A 26,881-nucleotide genomic window follows, 5' to 3' on the forward strand; every position below is an offset into this window, starting at 1 on the left:
TGTATTATTGCAGCTGCCGTTTTTATTATTTAGAACAGTGCCGTCCAATTTGGAATTTTATGAATTTTTTGATTATGTTATAGGCAAGTTTTGAGCTTTTTGCGCTTAAAACCATAATAAATTCATATTCTGTAGGCGAAAAATTCAAGCAGAAGCAACGAAATAAGGCCGTTCCTAGAGACAAATCAAATATCTAGATAAATTTAATTAAAAAACTAATTTATTTAGGCGCTGTTGGAACTTTGGGAAAATATATATATGCATACTAATCACAAAGGACTGGGTCCTCGAGAGAAACTGATACCACGCTCACCTCTGCTCATTGCGAACACTTTTTACACACTTGTGGATCAGATTGAGTTATCTTGAAATTTATAATATTTGTTGGACCTGAGTCGTATGAATTTTCTATCGTGTTCCTCAATATCCAAGTGCGTTTCTTCATTCGAATCTCTTCTCTCGATTTTTGATTGTATTTCAACCGTCTCACAGTCTATTTGAACTTGACAAAAATGGTATATTAATTGCATATATTTAATTTTTTTGATTTACCATCATAATTTTACTATAATTCTAAACACCCTATGTCAACATTGTCCGTCCCTTATTCCTTATGCATAAGCATAAGTCCGCTTGCACCGTTTGAACGCGGCATTATGCGCGCACAGCTAACATTTGCTGCACTTTGGCTGCGATTCTTTGGCGGCATTTATAGATTTTAAAACGCGGCTGGCAATTTAATACACTCGTAGTACTCGTACTAGTACCCGTCAAGACCACAGCTGCGCCTGCGTTTGGGTGCACAACTAGTATGTACACTCGTGTGCAGTACATATTTCTGCCTGTAATAGCTGTTGATGCGGCGGGCCTCACGGCTTACTGGGCCAATGTGTGCTTAATGTGTGTTGTCTGTCGTTCGTTGCCGAGATATTCGACAATCGCTGGCCAGCTATGCTGTTACTGGGCTTACTGGTTTTCCGAGTTGGCGCGGCAATTGTTCGCACGATTTTTGTTTTGCGCATTTTGCTATTTATGCATTTCAGCCCATACTCGTGTATCTGTGGGGTTTTCTTTACTGCGTTTTTATTTCGCTTTTATTTTTATTTTTCCTGCAGTTAATCATAACAGCCGAGAGTACGTGTGTGCGCGTAGAAGACTGAGTTGGTCAGCACTTGGACGGTCGGCTGTTGGCTTGTTCGCTTGCCGGCTTGGCTTTTTACAGCGAAAGGGGGAAGCCAAAATGCAACGAATTATTAACCCATCAAGATTTATCTATTCCATATGATTGATTCGACTGTTCGGTGGCGATTTATAAGCGATTGCGGCTATAACAAATTTACTCATTCAGCGATCAACATTGCTGCTCACTTATCAATCGGGTGACTATTGATTGCTCGATAATTGAAATGGAAAATGCGAGTGAATACATATGTACTGGACACATGCAAGTACAGGAGATACGAGTATGTGAGTATATGGTGCGAGTGAAATATTTTTAGCGCACTTATGGAACCAGCTGAATATTTAATGGATTAGGCAATATTTATAAATTAAATAAATAAATGAATGAATTTATAATAATTAAATTTTCCAATTACACTGTGATAGTCAAAAAAAAAAGACAACACCAAATTTGACGGTTTCCCCCCTATTTCGGGTCCTACGAATCGAACTGCATCATTACAGTGCTATCACAGTGTTATAATGGTTTTATTAATACTTTTTGTGGATATCTCAGGAAATTTGTGTTGTTAATTTTGACCCCAAAAGTGAGGAACGCGGGCAGTGAAGAATGCTTTTCGATCCTTCTCTTCGATTAGATTAGTATATGGTGGATCGCATATACTCGCTCAGATGTCTCCAAGAAGAGCAGATTCCTAGTTTGTGCAGATGGTACCTTAATCTGGAGGGGTCAGCATTTAGCACCACTTTAAACATTTTCTGGTTGTAAGCCCCAAGAAACAATTTGATGTGGCGAAGTCGCTGCAATTGCAGCCAGTAACGATTCCAACTTGTTCCTCTTCTTGTAGGTAATCTCTGAGGACATGTGAAGCTACTGCAATGAAGGGTTCCCGCCCTAGCGGCTTGGTGGCAGCATCCTTTTTTGCCAAATTTTTTTCCTTGTATTCCTTCGTGTACAGGGACCCAGACTTAGGTTATACTGTTTTTGTTAACAGATTGACCAACCATATTGATGTTTTTGATACAGTCCAGAATCAGTCAAGAAATTATTTCAAAAGGTGACATTGCCTGAAGAGCCGCTTGACTATCACTGTTGAGGACGATACGCTCATCGTAATAGTACCAGTCTATGATGATCTCAGCACACTTGCAAATGGCGTAGACTTCAGCATGCATTCAGATGCTGGGAAAATGTCCCATGTGGACAGATTGTTTGAAGCGTGATCTCGTTAACCCACGCTTAATATAATTTATATAGTTTTTTTTACACACCTATTTACTGTTTTTATGCCACCTATAAACTGCAATTATTTCTCGGTGAGTCTTTCATACCAAACAAAATTTTCAAATCCCTCAAAAATTTTGCATTTTTGCAATTATATTTTTCCACCGAAATCTGTTCATAAATATTTCCGTCATTCGATTTTAATTAAGCTAATGCGGCATTTTTTGCACAGTCAGTTTGAGTCCAGCTTTACTTGATTGGTTTATTACTGACAAATACCTCGTTCGATGTGCCACATCAGTTGCACACTTACCTCGTTCGCGCGGAGATAAAACGTTGCAAAATAGGAAGACAATATTGGCTAAAATACTTACATACAGACATATGCGTGTGCAAATGTGTACGTTTTTGCGTCAGCAGTCAGGCAGCAGGTCATCAATGACGAAGGCATTTTGTGACTGACGCCTATGCGCAATCGCAATTTAGTTATGTTTATACGCCGCTCAGCAGCCTTACAGCCACATGGTCACCAGTCACTAGTCAGTTTGGAGTCGTCGCGCGATGTGTCATAAAAGAGAAGCGAGGTAATTAAAATGTAACTACTACTGAGGCAGCGGTGCGCGGTGATATGAGCGCAGGTGTGCAAGCGTCTCTTTGAGTGTGCGTAGACTTTTGCAATCGACTGTGCGTTAATATCACATGCACATACAAATGTACATACACAGATGCACAATGTCCTCATTAACCGTTGCACTTTTGGCGACCGCTGCGTAAAATTTCATTTTGACTTTTCACGCAGAAGAGTTTTGTCTGTCTACGCGTGCAATTACCATTGCTTCGCTTTGCTCAAAACTTCAGCTCTGGCTATAAAGCGAACAAACGCACATTCGAAATGCATAAAGAGGAAAATCATCACGCAGCTGCTGGCCCACTGGCATGCAAATAAAAGCGCCTCTAAGCGCTTCGTTTTGCTTTGCCTCATTCATGTAGAATGTGAAAAAAATGTAAAAAGTGATAAAATGTGCATTTGAAAAGTGCAGTGAAATACAATAAAAAGCAACAACGTTGTCTTTGGTACACTTCCACTGACTTGAAGTGCATCTTTGCTTGTTTGTATGTATATGTGTATACATGTGTAGTTTGGCTTGTTATTTGTGTACCCCACTGCGCAACTGCTGGTTGGCTGTCTTTATGACAGTGCAGTGCTGCTTGGCAGGTCTTCATGCACTTCTTCATAACTATCTTCTGCTTACTTTTATTTAATGATTTCTCATTTTAATTATGCATTTTTTACTGTACTTCATTAGCATATTTTCTTTTTGTAATTACTTCTAAGTGGCAGTGGGAAATTGGTAATTGAAGAAAAAAGAATAATGCTTTTCTAGGAAGTTGAGTGCAGCTAAAGCGAAATACTAATTAAGAACCTTACTTAGAACACCTGCAAGTGAGATTTTCAAATTCCAAAAATTTACCGTTATTTTATATAAGATTTTTTTGATTGATTTTTCTGTTTTGGAAACAAGTATTTTTGTTTTAATTTAATTACTTAAAAACATAATTTTTTTTAAATACAGTGGAACTTCCCTAACTCGAATGACCACAATCCACAAAAAAACTTCGAGTTAGAGAGACTTCGAGTTATAAAATTTTCATTAAAACATATAAATTTTCGAAAAGCTGTAAAATATAAATTTGTACACTATTTTATTTATTTACTTCGCACAAAATTTTATGGACATACGTGAGAAGATGTTTTCTGCAATATTGTTTGTTGCATTTTGCTATTGTTTGACTCCTGGCGTCTATATCCCATGTCTTTGTTAGATGACTTATGCAATCCATAAATGTAATATTATATTTTTTGTTCGCCTCCTTAGGATTCCTAGTTTGTGCAGATGGTACCTTAGTCTGTAGGGTCAGCATTTAGTAACACTTTAAACATGTTCAGGTTGTAACCCCCAAGAAACAATATGGTGTGACGAAGTCGCTGCAATTGCAGCCAGTAACGATTCCTACTTGCTCGTTTCTCTTCCTGTAGGCTATAGAGGGACTCTAAAAATTCTGCCACGATAGTAAAATTTTAACTTTGGAATTATGTCCTGACTAAAAAGTTTGATTTACGAAAGTTGCCTTCTATTGTCACTTCAAAAGTTCGAGTTATGGAGATCGTCGAGTTATAGAAATTCGAGTTAGGGAAGGAAATTTGAATGAAATTTGGCTTCTAAACGCTATTGCCAATTCAAATGTTCGAGTTATGGAGATCGTCGAGTTATAGAAGTTCGAGTTATGGAAGTTCCACTGTATTATATTATTTTATCAAAGTTAGGATTTGATCTAAAAAATTTTGATATTTTTGTGGTGCATATTGCCGTATTTTTATACTACATTTGTTCAAAAATAACAGGAATTTTATTTTTTTTTACAAAAAAAAAACATTGATTAGTTTTACGAATTCACAAAGAAGCAATGAAGTCTACAATTGAACTCTCCAAATCCACGAATTTTGAAATTTTAAAATTCCCGTTATTTTTTGAACATTCCTCGATTATTATTTTTAATAAAATTCAACATTTCACAAACTCTACAGAAATCATACCTGCTTTCTGATAGTTGTCACATTCCTGTCAATATTTTTGTGGTACAATTTGTTATAGAGTTAATTTATATTTATTTTCCCGCTTTGTAAGATTGCTTTGACTTCCCTAATTTCTTATTAATGGTTACAATTAGTGTCAATAAAAATATAAACTATTAAATATGTTGTAAATTTCAATTTCATGTTGCAAAAGCTCATATTGTTTAGCCACATTTTACAATATTATAACGGTTGTGCATAAGAAATACATACACACATACATAAAGGGTGATTTTTTAAGAGCTTGATAACTTTTTAAAAAAAAAAACGCATAAAATTTGCAAAATCTCATCGGTTCTTTATTTGAAACGTTAGATTGGTTCATGACATTTACTTTTTGAAGATAATTTCATTTAAATGTTGACCGCGGCTGCGTCTTTGGTGGTCCATTCGGAAAGTCCAATTTTGGGCAACTTTTTCGAGCATTTCGGCCGGAATAGCCCGAATTTCTTCGGAAATGTTGTCTTCCAAAGCTGGAATAGTTGCTGGCTTATTTCTGTAGACTTTAGACTTGACGTAGCCCCACAAAAAATAGTCTAAAGGCGTTAAATCGCATGATCTTGGTGGCCAACTTACGGGTCCATTTCTTGAGATGAATTGTTCTCCGAAGTTTTCCCTCAAAATGGCCATAGAATCGCGAGCTGTGTGGCATGTAGCGCCATCTTGTTGAAACCACATGTCAACCAAGTTCAGTTCTTCCATTTTTGGCAACAAAAAGTTTGTTAGCATCGAACGATAGCGATCGCCATTCACCGTAACGTTGCGTCCAACAGCATCTTTGAAAAAATACGGTCCAATGATTCCACCAGCGTACAAACCACACCAAACAGTGCATTTTTCGGGATGCATGGGCAGTTCTTGAACGGCTTCTGGTTGCTCTTCACCCCAAATGCGGCAATTTTGCTTATTTACGTAGCCATTCAACCAGAAATGAGCCTCATCGCTGAACAAAATTTGTCGATAAAAAAGCGGATTTCACATTTCGAACCGAACACTGATTTTGGTAATAAAATTCAATGATTTGCAAGCGTTGCTCGTTAGTAAGTCTATTCATGATGAAATGTCAAAGCATACTGAGCATCTTTCTCTTTGACACCATGTCTGAAATCCCACGTGATCTGTCAAATACTAATGCATGAAAATCCTAACCTCAAAAAAATCACCCGTTACATAAATGTATATGTACATTCACTGACTGTAAGCAATTATCTAATACGTTGTATATTTTATTGCGCGCTAAAACGATTAGCGATTTTCTCAACTTGCGCCGAGTACGAGTATTGTGAAAATAAAGTTAAAAGTTATTAAATTCACTTTTCATACACAATCATAAATATGTAGTATATACAAATATGGCTTATGTAACTGAGATTGGTAAAAGCAATAATTTGTTTTTTTGACCTCGTTTAAATGTAACTCTGCTCGTTCAAACTAAAATAACTAAATTTGTTGAAAATGAATAAATCCACTGAAATTTTTTAGTTTCGAAAAGTTTTTGAAATTTACTAACTCAAAATTCATATTCGAAAATTGGGCGTTATTAGTTCTTGACTAACTAAAATGGCGTTAAAAGCTATTTAATTAATTTTGATAAACTAAAAACATTTCTTTCAGTGTATAAATAAGTCAATCTTAAAAAATAGGAATACTAAATCGCTTCCAAAAAACTAATCGATTTTGAGTCTAAAATTGTTTGTGCTTGTGAAACATAAACACTGATGTTCTGCTTTCTCTAGTAGAGAGACAATTAGGTCCATAAACTACTTTTGGCGACCTCAATGATTCTTGGATTCCACACAACCAAATCAACTTTCAATATGTTTCACCAGTAAATATAGGTTATGACGCCATGACTATTTGTGAAAATGTTGTAAGACGGAAATGCAATCGGTATTAAACCATGACTATGAGATTATTTTCCAATAAGCAAATTGTTTGTTGTTTCATTAATTAATCATAGGCGAAGTTAGTTAAGTCTTTAGTTGTAGTGTTGCCCGCCAGATATTTAACATTAAATGTTACCACCTTTTGTGGGCATTAGTGTGGCAATACACATATGTACAAATGTAAGTGAGCAATATGCAGCGCAACCAAAAAAAAAAAAATTCAAAATAAAGCTGTTTGTAATGAGCATTTTGGGGCTGGATGTCAGTATGATGTGAGAAACAACAGCAACAAAAACATCAAATTGTTGGCACACGACCTCGATGTGGCCGCAAATGCCTCCAAACGATGACGACCTCGATTTTGTATTATTTTACACAGACACATGCATGAGTTTGTGCATTTGTATGTACTATTTATGCTGAAACACACGCATTACAAATGGTGCTACATATGAATGAATTTATGAGATGTTGACTGCTATTTGCAGTTTTCGAGTAACATATATGAGAAGTCAAAATGTATGCTACATTAATGTTGACAAATCATCTGTAACGATACTTATTTTTCTAAATTAGTTGGAGAACAATCAGAATTTAAGTTCAAACACCGAAGAATTGGACATTTATTAAAGACAGTATTTGACTATATTCAATGCAGTCTTCTCATGGCAAGTATTTGATTTCAGCTTGGTAAACCCATAATAACATAACTGTTACCTAAAATTATCTTCTTAACACATAAAATCATGAGTTCTTTATCTCAATTTATTTTTCTTAATTTCTCAGAAATCCCATCTAGCACGAAATTACTTTTGGACCCGACAGATGGCGCTACTAGTGTTATATAATTAGTTTTAAATTATTCGTTTTTTACAACAGTTTCAGAAACCCTGCAAACAATTTGAAGTTTTTGAGCTCAGTTCCGCTTGGGGATTAAAAGCTTAAAACTTAGTAGATATGATAGCCAGCTCTATTACTGCGTAATATGTAATAATTTGATCGGTAAGATCTAATATAATCGTTTACAAAGCTCTATTTCGATTTTTAAATTGTGTATTAGTTGCCTTTCAGAACCTTAATTTTCATGTAGGATATACAATTACCATTAAAAAAAATCAATATCTACGGGCAATTTTGTGATTTATACATTTCAATCAAAGAGCTCATTTCGGGCGAAAAATCATCTTTGGGGCAGGCTTTTTATGTACTGAGTTCCAAAAATTTCGCAAAATCATAGAGACGGGATTCGCCTTCTCACTTTAGCTCGCCTCCAAACGGATGTTTGTTGGCTACCCAGAATATACTTGGTCTAAGACCGGAAGAGGTGACCTGAGCTTGAGCCATATGGAAAAGAATCGTTCCTCGACAACTCTCAAATGAATGGTAGTCAAAACTTACGTGACCTATCCCCCATGATATGGCTATAATAGCGTAAGCAGTGCCTACGCCAATCATAAGACAAGACAATTATTGTCTCTATATCTTAATTTATCTTTACAAGTTTAAAAAACAAGAACACAATTGATATAATTAAATTGTTAATTATATGAGTTCTTAAGGTCTTTAAAAATATAGCAGTCCCAGATTAATTAACATTTAAATTGTAAAAATCAAAATCGATCCCCGGCAGCACTATGTATATAACAAATTTTATTATTACCTTTATTTTTTTATGAATATTCATATAAGTAAATCTCCATATTAATGCAAGTGTAATGAAATTTGAGCCCGAAAGAAGAACTTACCACATTGGCCAAAGCTGTCACATATTTGCTTGGAATTTGCAAAAAATCACGTTGACGCCAATCGTATGAATATTGCACAGTTTATTGCTGCTTTTGTTATTTTTATTGCATTTTATTGCTAGCTTTATGTGAGTGAGTCTAATTGAGTATTTCGTTATTAACTTGGCCAAACACGGTCTTTTTTTTGCTTTTGCCTTTGTTCTAAGCCATAAACTGTTTGACAGTGAAACTGAACACCACTGAAATTACTGCTTAATTAACTGTATTTGGAGTATTTCGTATTTATTTTGAACACTAATTTGACTTGCAACACATGTTGTTGTTATCGCTGCTCGAATTCCAAGCATTCGCTGCAGTCCACTTTCAAGTTTTCGATGTGCAGTCGGTCGGTGGGTCTTTTATTGCACTACTCTTCGATGAGCCGACCCCGTTGTGGCAACCAACTTTGTTTATTGGCCGTTGCACAGCGAGTTGGCAATTGCAATTCGCGTTTGGTTTTTCGGTTTTGCATTCATTTAGCTTTGCTGCGTTTGCTGCAATTTGCTACTCTTGAACTCGCCATCACTCACACACGCGGTTGCACCACAAACTCAACCAACAGCAGCTTGCTATTCGAATAAACTTAAAATTCTTTGTAATTCGATGATGTTTCGCTTTTAATTAATTACACGTTAGTCACAAGTATTGCTGTTTGTATTTACCACAAATTAAAATCTATTGTTTTATGCGCCGTTTTTGCACGTAACCCAATTTCGCAATGAAAAAATGTTACTAATTTTTTTTTTGTTTTTTGTTGTTGTATATTTCTTCAACCACTTTTGTTATTTTAATTATTTCCGCAATATAGTCCAAATATTTGTAGACGCATGCGTACATATATACATATGCTTCCGATACGCATCGTTAACGTTCAAATCCACCACGGCGGCTTTTGTTTGGGGTTTAATGTTTGGGTATTTGAACGCTTGTTGCCGCAGAATAGACACATCAACTACGGCTTGCTACTTGACTGCTATTTGTTATTGCTGTTGTTTTTGTGCTTGTCACTGTTCCACTACATGTTTTGCGTTGTGTTTTCCGTCAACTGAATTTCCACCTGCGAACGCGTTGAAATGTAACCGTCAACTGAATGCTGAGTCAGTAAGTCGAAAGAGCTCAACTCGCGTTTTGGCCAACGTCAACTCCAGCATTGGCGCCGAATGCGCTGTTGAAGCTGAGTTCGGTTTGCATTTGTCTGCCCGACCGGCTTCGCGGTGTGTCGCCAAACAACAGAGTTACATGGCATCGCGTTGTTGGCATGGTTGGTAAAAGTCACTTCAACGCTCTTCGCGGGAAAGATAGTATGCCTCGCCGGACCATTGCTTCTTCTCTTCGTTCTGCATTTTTCACTGCTGTCTATTTCTCATTAAACTTGTTAAACTTTTATCTGCTCGTTCTTGAGCCGGTATAAAAAATTACCTCTGCATTCTTCAGCAGCGCTATGTGTAACTCCCGGCCCTTGTTGGTTGAGTGCAAGTCCGGTTCATATGCGTATTTTCCTAACGTTTCAATTTCGACAGTAGATTATCAAATTTATTTTATTTTAGTCGAAGTACATTTACAATAAAGAAGCTTAAAACGCGTATGGATCTAAATATATTCAAACCTTTCCAAATAGGTGTCTCAACAGTGTACTTCAGCACTTGCAATAAAATTTCAGGTTTTCCTCCGAGCAGTTCTGAAGAATGTACAAGTTGTACATGATCAGTTATAGTCAGAAATCAGGAATCCGGAATAAGTAAGAAAGATTGACGAGGGAATTTATGGTAATATTAAACATACAATCTCTTGATGGAAAATTTCAAATAAAGACGACCTCAAAATGGACGTTTCCATGGTAGTCGGTTCTACGTAACCGGAACGGATTTGGGTTTTGGATCTGATTCGAATCATGCCGAGGACTGTGAATTCGTCAGCATACCTCAAAATTTTTTGGGTATTGTTTTATGCCGCTACAACAACAACAAATTAAAAAGGGATTTGACTTAAGAATGGGAAAGATCTATCCCATCTTAAACAATTTTGCGAACAAATGTTTTGAATTTCGTGTTCGCGGCTGAACTCAAAGAGAGTCAAACTTATATTTACCACATAAAATTCCTCTCTTGTAAATACGATATTTTAGTTTTAATTTTGAATTATACAACTATTATAAATTTGCGGTTTCCAGTATTTTTAGGTTATATTAATTATCCTTGACTTTGTTTAGTTTAATAAAGTTTATAATAATCAAGGAATTACCCTTTATTATATACTTCTAAATAAAAGCCTTTGTTTTGATACCAGGTGGTTGGGAATACAGACATTAACGATTATTAATATATTTATTTTTGACTATAACGCTCTTTTATATTTTTATAATAAAAAAGTAGTACATACAGATTTTAATCGTTAATTTTTCTTAATTTTGGACGTCATATTGATATTTCGATTAATTTTAAAATTCGTGTTATCGCTAAAAAGTTGGGTGTCATCGAGCATGTACATCGATATTTCTTACGCATTCCTAATTCATGTGCCGTTTTGCATAAATACATTTCCAACATTTTAACACAACTATCAAACATTAACAATGAATCAATTTGAGAAAAAAGAAGTTATACAAGCAGTGCTTATTGCCGACAATAATGTGGATCAACTCCGACCGTTTTCGGATAAGAATTCCACTGTAAGTGAAATAGTGTTGAAAACCCGGTAGCCACGTCGTTAACAAAATTGTTGCTCTTCTTTGCAGGCACTGTTACCTTTAGTGAATGTATGCCTATTAGATTACGCCTTGGATGCCCTCAATCGCAGCGGCATAGAAGAAGTGTTCGTCTACTCCAGTTTATATCTGCAAAGTGTGCGGGAGCATATTAAGTAATAAAGTTTTTACAAACTCTTCGTTATCTCAAAATAATTTCTAACAAATGTTTCACTTTCAGGGAAGGCATTGCATCACTTAGTTCTTGGTCGGTGAATATGACAGTGCATGTGATTGGCGGAGAAGGCTGCCGCTGTTTCGGCGATGCTATGCGCGATTTGGACGCCAAAGCGCTTATACGTGGTAATTTTATTTTACTAGGTGCGGATGCAGTAACCAATGCAGATTTGCGACCAATATTTGAACAACACAAGTGAGCTATCTGGAACCATATAAACATAAATGTATAATAAACAAGCAAATTATCTTTTATTACTACAGGAAAACTGCTAAATATGATAAGGGTGCAGCGGCGACGTTGATTTTTAAAGAAGCTGCAACTTGTAATGTGCGCACTGGTAACGAGGTTATGATTGCAGTGGATCGGCAAAACAATCGTCTACATCATCACCAGCGTTTGCGCTTGCATGGTAAAGAATCACATTTCGAGGTCCCATTGGAAGTATTCCTTAACAATTCAGAAGTGTCGCTACTTCATAATTTAATCGATCCGCAAATTGCTATTGGTTCGCCATCCATGCTATCCTTGTTCAGTGATAATTTCGATTTTGAAACTCGTGATGATTTCGTGCGTGGCATACTTATTAACGAAGAAATTCTCGACAGTCGCATCTATGTTTCACTGCTGCCGCGTGGACAGTATGCGCGTAAAGTGAATAATTGGCTGACATACTGTATGGTCAGTCAGGACGTGATGAACCGTTGGGCATACCCACTAGTACCCGACATGGGTATAAATTGCCTTGCGCAACAATATGTTTACTTGAAAAACAACATCTACAAGAGTCGTAAGTCGTCAGTCATAAAAGCGGCGCTGAGAGAAAATGTTGCAGTGCAGGCGGGTAGTCACGTGGAAGCTGGTACTTCCGTAAGTTGCAGCGTTATTGGTAAGAACTGCAAAATCGGCAAGAATTGTGTGCTCGTAAACGCGTTTCTCATGGATGGCGTGCAAATTGCTGATGACTGCAAATTGGACTGTTGCGTTATAGGATTTGGCGCTAAAGTAGGTGCCGGTGCAGCGCTCACCGAAGGCACAGTGGTGGATGCCAAAAGTGTCATACCAGCGGGAAAAGCACTCAAAAACGTTGTCATTAAGTGTGCGTTGGGCGAGGACGGTAAGTAAAAAATTGTATTACTAATTTTAATATTTTCCACTTAAAGGCATATTTATTTATAATGACAGACGAGTTGGTGGAAAAATTGGGTGAACACGCGTTTGTCATAGACGATAAACAGGATACACAATCTACCTATGCATCCGATTCAGAAGACGACGTGCTACCCTCCTCCGCCACCGGCATACCGAAAGTGGCTAAATTGCCAGCAATTTGTGATGAGAGCGACTACACATCGAGCAGCGACGAGGATGAGTCACGTGCGGTCACACCACTAGTCGACGACACAAATAGTAAACGTTTTCGTTTTCTTAACATTCTACTCAAACTAATACTTCCTCTTGCTCTTGCCATTGCTATTCACTTTGCTTTGCTGCAGTCTTTTTGGCGGAAGTGATGGACTCCCTCGCACGCGGATTCCAGGAGAAATCAAACCCAGACTTCCTTATTTTAGAAATAAACTCTTCACGTTATGCGTACAACATGTCACTGAAAGAGGTGAATTTCTATGTGGTGAAAGCTATATTCAGTCTGCAGGATATCAAAGAGCCACCAAATCAAAATGTGCTCGTAGCCATTAACAACATATTGAAGCAGTTGGGACCTGTTATGTCAAATTACATAAAGACTGATGATGCCATGTTGCAGTGTCTGCGTGCATTGGAAGTAAGTCCTTCTGTTAATATTGAAAATTCTATGCCTTTTTACACACTTTTCATGTTATCGAATAGGATATCTATGAGGAGAATGAATATGTACGCGCCAAGATCTCGAAAGTAGTACACTACTTATATGACAAAGACTTTGTGAGTGAAGATGCCATAATATCTTGGTATGCTCAACTCGATGTTGACGAACACCGTACGCTGCGTCAGAGCCTCAAGGAGCTCATCGAGTGGCTCAATCAATCCAGTGAAGATGAGGACGATGATGACGACGAAAGCGATTAAAACACAGTTGAGCTGCTAAGAAAACTAGTTAAGTTTATTTTTAGTATAAATACAAAGAATTCAGTAGACATGAAAGAGCCGACAAAACAAAAAAAAATTTGATTTTAAAAACAAAAAAATTAAAATTGTCTAATTTAAACAATAGTAATTGTCCCAATATTACTGTTAAATTAAATTAATTCATTAACATTTTCTTTAATTATTCGTGTTGTTGTTGAACACTAACGATTGCTACAGCGAGCGCCAAGGCATTTATCTGTCAATGGCGCCGCCACCGCCGGCAGTCGATATGGCTGAATTGCTCATCATTACACTATTGTTGGCGGCGAGCATGCGCACGTGATGCAAGTGAATTTGCACATTTTTCTGAAACGTTTCCACATTCACGCCACTCAAACTCGAACGTACCTCTTCGATGCAGCCCTCGAGCACCTTTGAAACCTCCGCTGAATTGCCATCATTGCCCAAATGAGAGGCGACTAGTAACACGGTTGCTAGATTTTTGATGAGTGCCAGCACACCCTTATTCTGCACTGTGCCCTGATTGTTGCGCTGCACTGCATCCTCTGCAGCTTCGCGGCATTTCTCGCGCAGATATGATGGTGCCAGCATTGCTTGTACTTGTGGATCGCGTGTCAAGTCGCCGGCGAAGGCCTGTACATCATTTAGATAGTCCTGCATATCGCGATTCATCTTCTCCATTGAAATGACGATCGAGGCATAGCGCCTTTGGAATTCCTCACTTAGTTGTGGCATCGTTTCATTGGTGTTTTGCGATTCGTCTGATGAAGAATTCGAATTGTTATGTGCAGCTGCCAGTTGTTGCGACGCCTTCAATTCGGCCTCGTTGTTCATTTCGCTTAAACGCTGCAACTTAGAGCGTTTGGAGGCTAGCGCGCGCTTCAAACGCACTAGAGTCTCCAACAGCTTGGCTGGGTAGCCGTTGATGTTGTCTCTGCCCAGCACCGGATCTTTGAATGGACTCTCGATCACCTCCTGGGCCAAGACGGGATCGCTCTTATTCAAATTCATATTCAAAGCCGTGCGCACATTGCGCATGCTACGCATAGGCGATGAGCTCACGCCGTTGAAGACGCTCATCAGATTTGGTCTGTTGTCCCTGGTAATGCTCTGTAGTGGCAGCATTTCGTGGAAATTCTCCGAAACGATTTCAAAATCGGGAATTGAGTGTGTGCCGAGACCGTTGCGGTCGAATGTGATGCGGTAGTTGGATGTCATTGAATCGTAGGCGTCCACGGTGCCGCTGAAAATGCCATCCTGAGGCACGCGCAATCGTGCCGTTACCTTAGTGCCGATGGGCAGCGGTAACGGGATCTTGTCCGGCAGATCGCGTACAAAATTCAAATCCTTAACGTCACCCGACTTGCGACTCTGCATGTAACGTATCTTCTGACGTCGACGCTCCAGCTCACGTCGCTCCTCTTCGAAAAATGCCTGCGAACAACGTCGCGGCTTACCCATTAGAGAACGTATTTTACGCCATTCGGCACGCGTCAGATGACGAGTGCAAAGATTTGGAAAAGATTCAGACAAACAGACTTGAAAGTCATTCTCACCCTCGAAGAGTGCTTTGTCAAGAAATGAATAGAACCACTCGAATATGACCCAACGATGCGCTTTGGGTAGTTTTAATAAATTACGCAAACGCAAGCCGATGCTCTGACCAATCTTCTTATCAGCCGGAATAATGTGTGTCAATGTCGAGGCGCTGGTCGCCGGTGCCAACAAACTGCCACTATGGCGCGTGCTCGACTTTGGTGTGGTGTTGGCCGATGAACCGGCAGCATTTGTATGTCGCTCTCGTGTCGGTGTGGTCATTTCAGCGCTCTTTTTCTTCTCATCGGAGCGCATGTAGCGCGAGACGACGCCCTTGCGTTTCTTCAAAACCTTAGTGGGTGTTTTATGCGGCGATGCTGTGGCTTTCATAGGCATTTTGCGTGGTGAGAGACTCATGCGTAGAGGTTTATCATCGTTAATGATATCGTCATCGAAAAATAAACGATTACGTTTGCGTATGCGCGCAGGCATACCGCGTGCATTCAACATTTGTATGGGCTGTTGTGGCTGCGGTTTCGGTGGTGGTGCCGTACCGACACGACGCAGTCCCAGTGTGGCCAAACTGAATTCAGGCGGTTCGATGTACTCATCCTCGGAGATTGTGGGACTCGAAGCTTTGCGTGTTTTCTTCGACATCGTTTCCGATTCGTCCGACATTTTGAACCGTTGTTTGTTATTCTAAAAAAGAAAATTTAATACAAATTAGAAATTTACCAATTGTAGTTAATTAATGCAATGTTTTTTTACTGCTTGAGCTTATAGTTTAATAACAACGACTGTATGCACAACAGTTGGGACTCAGTAACTGAAATACAACCTCTGGGGAAGTCTTACAACCTAACCTAACTGGCATACAATTGTATTTCTATACGAACGAGTACTTTCAGATCCGCAGCATTCTCCTAAACTATTAGAGTAATGGTTTTCAACACTGTTTATGGGTACTTCTATAATATGAACTGGTACTCTCTTTCTAAAGATCCATATGTGTCTTATATTTGATAATTGCAAGATGAATCCATCGTTTTTATACACTCGTAACAAAGTTGCTGAGAGAGTATTTTAGTTTTGTTCAGATAACATATTGAAAATGGTCGAAATCGGACCTTTGCCGCGCCCACAAAATGGCGAAAACCAAAAATCTATAAAGTGTCATAACTAAGCCATAAATAAAGCTATAAAAGTAGAAACGATCGCACTAGGAAGGGGAACGTATATCATCTGTGGCTTCACTTGTGGAAAAATTGTCGAAATCGGATTATAATTTTTCAAGGCTCCGTATATCGAACATGAAGAACTCAGTGTCTAAGGGTAATTTTTCACCGAAATTTCTTAGATATTTTTAATGTATTTCAGAGGTCATTTTTTTCTTCTAATAGTGTATGTGTGACTTCATTCCGATTATATGGGTAAAATTGTTTTATCTTTATAAAATTATATCAATAAATTGCGAGAGTATAAAATGTTCGGTTGCCCCCGAACTTAGCCCTTCCTTACTTGTTTAAAGTTCAATTTCTCTCACTCTAGTGTAATTTTCTGTGACGACTTTTAGAAGACCTGAATTTTTAAATCTCTTAAAGTTCTCACTGTGATATAGTTCCTTGTTCTACATAATACATTAAATACGATTTCTTTCGGTATAATTAATTAATACTTTTATTCAGGGACATTTAAAAGTAAGCACAATACAATTTCATTAAATTTAATTTAATTTCTTTAATACATAGTTTTCTGTTCTTTCATAAAGTTTTTCGATAGTAGTAAGTAATGTAATTTTCAAATGTGGATATGGAGGAGGCAATCGATTATCGGTTATATATTGTACAATCGGCTGGTTTATACGATGCCTGCATAACTCCAAAAAAACACGCGGAGATAGGGGATACAATCCATTAAAACATTTAATTTAAATTTATATATGTATATATATATAAATAGAAGTATGTATGTATGCACACGCATGCATTATAATTGTAATTTTAATTGCAAGTGTAGTAGTGTTACAGTTTTTATTGTTTTAGTTGCTACCGTGTTTTCGTTATAGTATGCCACCACATAAAATTCCTCACATATATATATGTATGTATGTATATTTGCAAGTAAATGTATATATTCATATATATTCCCTTAGTTTTGCAAAGTAACACAGTAAATTCATAGAAATTAATTTTACAAAAGAGCAAAACAAATTTCATTACTATGTATGTATGTATGTTTGTTTGTTTGTAAATATAATATAATAACAGTTTAACAAATATTAATAACAGCATTTACATATTTATTGTTTATTTTTCTTCATTTTTTCCTTTTTTTTCACTAGTTATCGTAATGTTTTCTTCAATTTTATTTATGTATGTATGTATGCATTTTAGTTTTTTTTTTATTTTATTTTTTGTAATTTTCATAATTTTTGTTTGTTAATTGTGTGTTTTAAATACATTTCGCATTTGCACTTGTGTAGTTTTTTCGTATATATTCTATATAGTTTATATTGATCAGTTGTTTAGTTTAACAATATTCCACTATGCAGTACCGACATTCGTTTGGTTAGGTAGGTATGTATGTACGTATGTGTGGGCATACAATGCAACTGTGCGTACCAGTACCACCGTTAGAACTCTCTGTATTGCTTGAATAAATACCAGCTACTAATTTATGTTTGGATGTGCCACGCAATCTAGTAGAAATGCAACACAAACGCTGTAGACCCTCCACGCATGGACGAACAGTCTCGGTTTTTCGGAAGGGAGTCGAAGAATGGAGGGAAACAATAAAATCTGCAGCATGAGTTCATAATAAATAGTTTTAAAACGTCAAATGTGTTATGAAAATTAATTTTAACAAAAAAAAAAAAAAATAAATAAATAAAAATTTACAAAAACCACTTTTGAAGTGGCCTTTAACGTGCAATAAAAAGTAAACAATAAGAAGAAATCACTTTTGTAAGCATTAACCTGTTTTTCTTGTGAAAGTTTTTTTTTTCAAACTAAATGCGCTTTTTAAGCGTTTTCAGTTTCGCTTTCAGCAAATGTAGGAACCGTTAAGCGTATTAAGTTTGACTTTGCCGCACAGTTAAATACAGAATAACAAAAACAAAAATTGATTTTCTAAAATACTGGTCACTCCTCCCCTTGGCCCCTTTGACATACTGTTCTTTTTAACATACTGTTCGCCTGACCGCACGTGCGCCCAGTCGTTCGTTTGCATATTAAAAGCCTTTGTAAATTAAAATCCCTAAATGTTAACTGCCTAGATGCTCGTACAGCTTTGACTGCATCGCTGCCGTCCTTATGCTTTCCAACCCCTCGCAAACCACACCTCACCGCCTACACGTTGAAGCGCGTCTCCGAGCCGTCGGCCAGCATTAGCGTCACGGTGCGATTGTTTATCCACACCAGTTTAGCGAGGCGCATCGGATTCAGGCGTGACACATCCGGTATGGGCGCTGTCGAGTAGCCTTTGGTGCAGCGTGTTTGCGAATTGCCCAAACCAAACATGCCGGTACTCGTCTGCCAGAAGGAGAGCCGATTTTCGCTGCACGAATATGAAACAAGGAATTTGCCATCCGGCGAAAAGGCCAACGAAGTTATGGGGTGTGTGTGTGCCGGTATCATCTGGCACTTGTTTTGACGCAGCTCATAGATGGCCAGATGTCCGTTGTGTGCGCCAACAGCAATGCGTCGCGATTGCGCGCAGTGTGATATTTGATTGAATTTGCATATCGAGGGGCACACTTCGGCTAGACCGCGCGCCTTCAACTCATTATTGTCCACACAGTGCAGTGTAATGTCCATCACCTCGACAAGCAGACTGGCGATTTCCGCTTGCATTTTATCAATGAGCATTTCAACGCACAGCAGTATTTCTGCTTTGGCCTTGAAGAGCACTGACTGCGTGAGTGGTTGGTTAATGGACTGTGCATTCTGCTGCATAGTGTTGTAGCGTGCCACCTCGCGTGCCATGGTCGTTATGAAGGCGGCTGGCCTTGCGGTCGCAATCAGACGAAGGGCATGTCGCGCCGTACGACACGCGTCCGCCTGTGGTGTCAATGGTAGTTTGTAATTTAGATTCGGTACCGATTTGCCGGCGCATGCGATCTCCAACAAACCGAGCAGCACTTTGCTTACATCCAAATATGGTTCCCATACGGTGAAGCCGCGTCCCAGCAAATCAATTGCGGCACGTCGCAGTGGCGTGTACTTTGGTAGTTTCTGTGAGGGTGGTGCGTAAAGCAAATGTGCTAAAGCCATTGACGTCAATCGGGCCAAGTTATTGGCTATGCCAAAACCTTCAGCCACCGAGGATTTTCGTCTTTCCGCAGTTGCACGCTGTGGTGAATCCTGGGAAATGTCCTGTCCGAACTCGGCGCCTATTACGCCCAATAATATGACTGCCGTGGTCTGCTTGCGTTTTAGTTCGGATAAACTGGACGGCTTGCGAATGATTTCCTCTTCCTCCTCCTCGTAGTCCTCGTCCTGATTGTCAACTGTGGCGGTATGTCCATTCGTGCCATTGCCACTGTTGCCTTGTGCCGCCGCCAGCACCTGTGGCTGTACGATGGGCTCGGTGTGCGTGTAGAGTGGTAAGTACTGTGCCCAACTATCCACCAGCTGTTTGCGCCCCTTCTTACCCATGCGCGTCAATTCGCCAAGTAGAATCTGTTGGGCCGCCTCGCGTATCTCGATGCAATGGTGTTGCCAACGTTTGGCCATCGCCTCAACTTGTGGCCGCTTGAATTTTCGTGGCTCCAATGCCTCGATCTTATCGGGCAGCAGGAAGCAATGGTGTGTGGACAATAAACTCCAGCCCTGTTTGATTTGCGATGTGTGATGTGCAATGAGCTCCTCACGCTCCTCTTCGTTGCTCAGCGTCGATTCGGTGCGTTGTGCCAATCGCTGTAGTTTCTTACTCTTTTCGCTGTCTGGAAGAAAAGATGCGGCGTTCATCGACATCAAAGTATTGGACATCGCCACAAGTGCCAGTATGTGATTTGATGTCAACGTCGTGCTCAACTCCCAATGTAAGCGTGATGTAAAGACAGCCGTTAACTGCTCTTGGCGCAGTAGTTCAGCCGGAATATCGCGTTTCTTCGAGCTGCTAGGTGTGGGTGGTATATTGTCGGGTATTTGGTAGTTGTTCTGCCATGTGGGCAACAGCAGCGACATGTAGCCAGCTTTGGAGAGCACGCCAAATGAAACTGGCACAATTGGACGCAGCAGTCCTAGTTGTGATTCGCACACTTTATCCAGATGTGGATCTAGACCCCAGGAGTGTAAAAGTGATAGCAATAATTGTGCCACCTCCATCACGTGTGTCACCTCCATTTTCGAAGCGATTTTACTACGCAAATCATCAGGCTGATCTTGTGTTTCCACGACTTTCTGGAAACTCTCGACTTTCGCCTGCACCTTCTTCTCCATTTGCTCCGTTTTCTCTTTGAATTTTTGCACTAGACCGTGTTTATCCTTGTCTTTCAATATCTTTTCCATGTCGCCAGCTTTGTTTTTCACCTTCCCAAAGAAATCGCTAATCTTCTTAGATGCATCCAGATGCACCGCCTTATCTTTCGGGTTATTTAGAATCACACCCAGCGCCTCTAAGGCAGCGGGTGTCATTTGTGCATATTCCTCGCTATGCAATTCAAATATTAGCCCTTCTATGTCGAAGAATAGTATATGACTTTCGGCATCTTTGGGATTGGTGCGCAAACCTTGAATCACGAGCGGATTGCTGCGGTGTTTCATTAAGAAATCGAAGTTACCTTGATTGTGACCTTGCAGTTGCTGCAATTGATGTATGCCGCGTTGCGTGGCATGTCGTATGGCGTTCATGTTTCGCGATTTTATGCCGCGGAAAAAGTGTACCGCCGGATTGGCCATACCCATTTCTGAAGTGGTCGAAGTTGCACCGTTGTGTCCACCACTGCCATCTTCGGCAGATTGTTCGTCGCACGCCAAGAGCACCTCTTCAGCCAGCATGCCATGTAGCACTCGATCCAAGTGGCCCGTTTCCATTTGCCACACATACACGGAGCCGTCTGAACAACCAACGATGAGAAAATCATCGAGCGGACGCCATTTGATGGATATTACCGGAAATAGATGACGACTCGCAAGTGTGACACATTTGCGTTCCTGCAAGCTTAACAGTGTCACCGAATGATCTGATGCAACGGAGCAGATGCATTTCAGTATGCGGTTACTACAAGTCTCAGGTGGCACCAACAGTTGCGTGATCTCGCCTGCATGTACACAGAAGCGATGCAACAAACTGCCGCTATACAAGTCCCACAAACAAACGGCGAAATCAACACCGCCTGAGAGTAAATGAGACTTCTCGTAGCGTGGATGTACCAGTGAAGGACACAACAGGCAGTTGACGCGTCCGCGATGACCGTAGAGAATTTGGTGAGACGGCCAATCGCTGAAGTTCTGCTTAATGCCTATCAACAGCTGCATCATGACAGTTTGGGTGGCAGGCACAATAACAATGGTGCCATCTTCACGTCCAATTACCAACCGACTTTGCTGCGGTAGGTAAATGCTTGAGGTTAGTTTGACGGGCGTGTCCGTGATACGCGACAATTGATCGAGTATGCCAACGGGCGGTGGATCCATGATAGACCAGGCCTCTACTAGCGATGTACAGACAGTGGGCTTAAGCACTCTTGGTGGCATTTGCTTCGCTTGCAATATACTGATGTTATCCAACGGTACTTCGGGCACAGTCCATACCGAGATATAGCCCTCAGAATCGCCACGTAACAAATAGTGTTGCATTTTGCCCTCCTCACGTTGATATCGCAACAATTTCATTGCTGGCGGACACGAGAGCACCTTATCGCCTGGTTGCTGCAATACATAATATAGGTAGGGTGCATCACGTACCACCGATTTGGCATGGAACTCTTTGTTGTCGGGTATACAATTAGCAGGCAGCTTGTAAATATAGCCTTTGCCCTCATCCGTCCACAGTATGACGCGATCGGAAGTGATGAAATCACCACCTTGCCAACGTTCGCGTGTTGGTGCGATTACCGAGCAGAGCACTGTGAAATCGCCCGCATCGTAGATTTGCCAGTACTTGGTGCAAACGATTAGCACTGTGCGTTGATTTTGTGCACAACAATTCATGGTGATGGCATTCAAGCAACGAATTTCCTTGGACTCATTCTCATAGATCGGTTCGGCGTGTTTATTCTCGTTGCCGATTAGAGTCCACACTTTCACTGTACCGGTTGTAGTGATTGCCAAGACGACATCGTCTTTGCGTTTCATGGGGCGTAAAACATGTAGAGCCGAAATCCAGTCCGGCTTTACTTTCGAACTAAGCTGATAGATGATTTCCAAACTAAAAGGGTCCATTACGATTATCTCTGGGTAATAGCCAATGCAAAAGAGGCGCACGTCTTCGCTGTTGGCTGGATGATAGCTTTGAATTTGTGTGTGCACCTGTGGCAACTTTACCGATTCCATGCATTTTCCATCGATCAGATCCCAAGTGCACATTTCTCCATTCTCCGAAGAACTGACGAGAAAATTGTTTTCAGGCAGTATGGAGGCACGTACGAGGCACAAAACTGGTGCCGAGTGTCCGACTAGCAGACAGCGCGGTGACATTTTCATAGTGACCGGGTCGACTTGCCACAAACAGATCTGACCATCGTAGCAACCGGTGACTAGTGTTGATTGATCGTCTGATAGAAATACGCTGGACACGCAGTGGGTTGGTGCCGAAGGGCCCCAAAGCACCACCGGCACCACCAGATTTGTGCTGACCATGTTGAAATAGCGATAGTACTGTGGAAAAATCGAAACATTGTGATAATGTTTGAAATACACTTAGTTTAATGCTCTGGCATGGACGATGATAGATGTGGTTGCATGTGCTTTAAATTTCTTAGTTTTATAGAATTTCAGAAAATAATCGAAAATTTCACACAATATTGTTTTGCCGATTTTGACTCTATTAAATATTTAAACTGATTTGGATTTATTTATAAATTACGAAATTAAATTTAATTTTAATATCCAAACGTTCTTTAAGTGTTATAAAAATATTCGGCTACAACAAATTTCATTTTTTTCAGCACTTGCTGCAGTGTTTTTAGCATCGATTGATTATCTTTTCACTCGTGATGCGTCAGTGCTTGTGTTGGTACGAGTTAGTAAATTACCGCGCACCACACACCACACACCACAAATCACATTTACCTTCGTCTAAACCATTACATTTTTTAATTTATCTTTTTGAAGGTACAATTTAATTTCCACCACGACGACAAACACATTTGGCTGGGATTCAAGTAACGCTGATAAATGATAAGAACGCAAAGCTGCCACCGTACACAGTCGCAATTGATAAGCGAATGCGGATAAAAGCGTGTAAACATATGTATCACTGGTTTCTCCTACGTTAACATAAGGTGTGCTCATGTACCCACATGCCTGCGATATAGCAATGACCACCAACGATATTCGTTTACAGCGAAGGGATGGTAAGGAACACTTTCACTTTACAATTAATTGCTGGGAAATCCCAATATAATGTAGACTAATTGGCATAGATCGAAAGAAAATGAGATTGATTGACATTATAAAGCCCAGCAAAAGATAGTAAATAAAACATCATTAATGAGTGATGAGTTACTACTGTGCATTAGCAATGATTAGATAGTAAAGTTTTGATTACAACTAGGGAATCATATATATCCGAGCAACAGTATATGCTCCCTGAAGTACATGAAGAACACAACTTTTTACGGGGTTCTTGTTATGAATATGGCATTGAAAATTTTTCTCGCCAAAAATGTCTTTGTTACATAACAGCTGTAAGTAAGCTTATGCTAGTATCTCGTTGGATTTCTGAAATGTCAGGCATTGAGTTTACAGTTGAAAAATACTTTGCGTTCGTATTGGAAAATGGGACGATAAAACCGTATTAAGGTTCAATGTGCAAACTGTAATAATTCCAAGGGACGTCGCAATTGTATCCACATAACATCTTTGGGATGCTTTTGCTATTATCAAGACTGACCGTTAATAGCGGAAAAGAGTAACGTGCCACTTATTATTTCAGCTTCGTTAGTTTTCATGAAGTTGTTAAAACTTGATTTTATATAGTAATCATGGTTTCTTGGACATTCTCTTTTTAAACTCCCGATTCTAAGCCAGCTTAAATAATTTCGGCGTTTAATTTAATAACGACAAATTAGGAGCCTTCAACGAATATATGCTTGTACGAGTACATCACTGCATAACAATACTCAATCAACTTAAACAAATGCGAAAGCACGAGTTAAATTAATTAAACTTGCCGCGGGAGCGAGTCAACGCGGCAGTGGCGCCCTGAATTGATACCATCTTGCAGCTCTGTTCATTTCCAGATGTTTTCCCCATTGTACACTAGTTTACTTACTATATGTACACAGTGAATATACACGTATATGAAAATGTGGCGAAATGTGTTTGATCGTAATGGTTGCACACTCCCAAAGTAAATTAATTTCTTGTGCTAACATCGCAATTGTCCGCTTCTACTACTATGCCTCCTTTCGTCGCCTCCGCGTCTGTGCGTGTCTCCCAATGTCTATCACCCTCTTCCTTGTGCTCCCTCGTCGCTCCTCCTCGTCTAGACACACAAACAGCAGCGCAGCGACAGCGCCAGTTGCAGCAGTTATGGAACTTCAATGTCGCGCAGTATTCTCCGCTCCTCCTTCTCCGTCTTCACCGTTTCTTTGCTTGCATGCACTCCTCAACTTCGTTTATTACTTAGTGCACACATTTACGTACTTAATTATCACGACCTCACGCAATTAAACTAATTATTTTTGCAAAATATTCCAAAAAATTCCTTTTCTATCACTTTTTTATTGTCTCTTGACTCGAGAAAGAAATGAAAATATCGACCGAGGAGAAAAATTATCGATTGACTTCCATGTAAAATGTCAAAATTGACAACGAATGTAAAGCAAAGCATAAAGAGTTACGTTAATATATAACGTAATGTGGCCGAGCTTTGTTTAATATGCTAAATACGTAAAATCCAGTCTTTATTTTATAAAACGTTTTCATTTATCATTATATGTATATATTATTTTATCAATCAGTAAAAATGTTATCGGTGCTGTATATCAGAGTATACAATTTTTTTAAAGCTCAATTAATAGTCAAACCATTAAAAAACAAAGTATATACAAATGACGTAGTGTTCTATGTTGTTTATTGAACAAACGTCAAGATTCAAAATAATACTCATGCATCCTTACATATATAAAATGTTAAAATTTCACTACGGCAATTGTGTTGAAAATGTTTTATAACTCGTACATATATTCAAAAATACATTTTATATATAAAATCCTGAAATATTAATAAATGCTTATGTAAAACAGAATGTAGGTGCAAAAAATTAACTTTAGATTCGATCTTTCCTATTCCTGCTTTCTGCCCTCCATATATCTGTATAATCAAAATTATAGTATATATAGAACCAACCCATTAAGTTCGTTAGATTAACCTTAAATGACTTTAATGGAATGAGAATAAAAATAGGAACTAGGTTCACAGTAATCATTATGTTAGCTTATTTTTCTTTCCAACTTTATAATTGTCTGCCAGGGACACTCTTTCATGCCTTATCATGTGTTATAGTATAAACAATATGGGTTAAAATTAGATTCATTGAAAAATTGGAATTATATTACAAGAAGTCAGCGTTCATAGTGTTATTTTATGTAACAAGACTAAATGTACATATGTTACTGAAGTGACACTCCATGTGTGTATAAATCATTAAGTTGGCATATACGCTGATTGGTATTGGAAGATGGAGGTTCGTGTTATAAAGAACTATTTCTACAAATACTTATCATATACTGACAGTTACTGCATCCTCTGCGGATATTTGAATCTTTGAAACTAATGACTGTGGGCATTTTATTTATACATAAACACTATGGTATATATGAGCGCGGATTGATCAAGTCAAACAATGAAAGATGTGTTACATATATCGGATTAGATAAGTTTGAAATGAACCAATGGTTTAGTTTCAAGTTGCTTAGAAGTATTAGAAGCTTAATTCATTGTAAAGTCATTCTGCTTTCAATTTGTATAACAATCAAATCCAAAAACCATTGATACTAGGAGCACCCAATTTGTACGTACACAAATCACAATTCACTGTCCAGCGAAGACGCAAACGAACCTTTCTGCAGAATATTTTGGGGCAAATATGTGCATTAATACATATTTTAAATAAAATTGTGCTAATAAACTTTGTAAATCTTTCAAGACCTTCAAATTACCCAAATTATTTAGCTGTTTGATGTCAATTCGAAAATCCAAACGCTCCCCACGCTTTTGTTATATCTGTCTTAGGAATGTGTTAATAAGCATTCAGAATAAATATACACTCACTTACCTTTTAAACGCAGCTGATTTATATTTATATGTATTTTACTTGTTGCTTTGCACCAAACTTTAAATAAAATTAAAACAATTTCACTATTTTATTGAATTTCATAGTTTGAAAAAGAATTAATCGCCATCATTGACATTTCTATTTTTCATTTAGGTACGTTCAGTGAGCGCCTACAGATA

The 26,881-nt window shown here is 38.9% G+C and overlaps 4 protein-coding genes across 7 annotated transcripts in view; 1 reads left to right on the forward strand and 3 right to left on the reverse strand.

Annotated features, from left to right (window-relative positions):
* The window catches only part of LOC105215580 (putative uncharacterized protein DDB_G0279653), a 41,193-nt gene extending 31,384 nt beyond the window's left edge, over positions 1-9,809 (reverse strand). The window contains exon 1 of one of the 2 annotated variants that reach the window (XM_011189581.3): positions 8,674-9,809. The gene's annotated coding sequence lies outside the window, so the exon portion shown is untranslated. The remainder of the gene's footprint in view (positions 1-8,673) is intronic. The other variant, XM_029042457.2, reaches the window with a different exon arrangement.
* Positions 9,810-11,196: 1,387 nt separating this feature from the next.
* On the forward strand, positions 11,197-13,899 carry LOC105215583 (translation initiation factor eIF-2B subunit epsilon). The gene is made up of 7 exons (XM_011189584.3): positions 11,197-11,380; positions 11,447-11,571; positions 11,637-11,828; positions 11,897-12,750; positions 12,819-13,043; positions 13,130-13,416; positions 13,482-13,899. Exons 1-7 carry the CDS (start codon positions 11,285-11,287, stop codon positions 13,698-13,700), a joined length of 1,998 nt encoding a protein of 665 aa, XP_011187886.2. The 5' UTR covers positions 11,197-11,284; the 3' UTR covers positions 13,701-13,899.
* Positions 13,714-26,862, reverse strand: LOC105215590 (protein lin-9 homolog). Of its 2 annotated transcripts, XM_054232203.1 has the most exons (3): positions 26,703-26,855; positions 26,587-26,650; positions 13,714-15,956 (listed from the first exon to the last, which is right to left on the reverse strand). In XM_054232203.1, the coding sequence occupies exon 3, from the start codon at positions 15,933-15,935 to the stop codon at positions 13,953-13,955; it is 1,983 nt and encodes a 660-aa protein (XP_054088178.1). In that variant the 5' UTR covers positions 15,936-15,956; positions 26,587-26,650; positions 26,703-26,855; the 3' UTR covers positions 13,714-13,952. The 2 variants fall into 2 exon arrangements, with proteins under 2 accessions (XP_054088178.1, XP_011187896.1); XM_011189594.3 differs by lacking the exon at positions 26,587-26,650 and having other exon boundaries at positions 26,703-26,862.
* On the reverse strand, positions 16,907-25,228 carry LOC105215589 (WD repeat-containing protein 7). Of its 2 annotated transcripts, none has more exons than XM_011189593.3 (2): positions 24,797-25,228; positions 16,907-23,077 (listed from the first exon to the last, which is right to left on the reverse strand). In XM_011189593.3, exon 2 carries the CDS (start codon positions 23,057-23,059, stop codon positions 18,605-18,607), a length of 4,455 nt encoding a protein of 1,484 aa, XP_011187895.1. In that variant the 5' UTR covers positions 23,060-23,077; positions 24,797-25,228; the 3' UTR covers positions 16,907-18,604. The 2 variants fall into 2 exon arrangements, with proteins under 2 accessions (XP_011187895.1, XP_054088175.1); XM_054232200.1 differs by lacking the exon at positions 24,797-25,228 and adding an exon at positions 24,696-24,713.
* Positions 26,863-26,881: the final 19 nt, after the last annotated feature.

Source organism: Zeugodacus cucurbitae, chromosome 5 (assembly GCF_028554725.1).
Source record: "Zeugodacus cucurbitae isolate PBARC_wt_2022May chromosome 5, idZeuCucr1.2, whole genome shotgun sequence".
NCBI classification, from domain to species: domain Eukaryota; kingdom Metazoa; phylum Arthropoda; class Insecta; order Diptera; family Tephritidae; genus Zeugodacus; species Zeugodacus cucurbitae.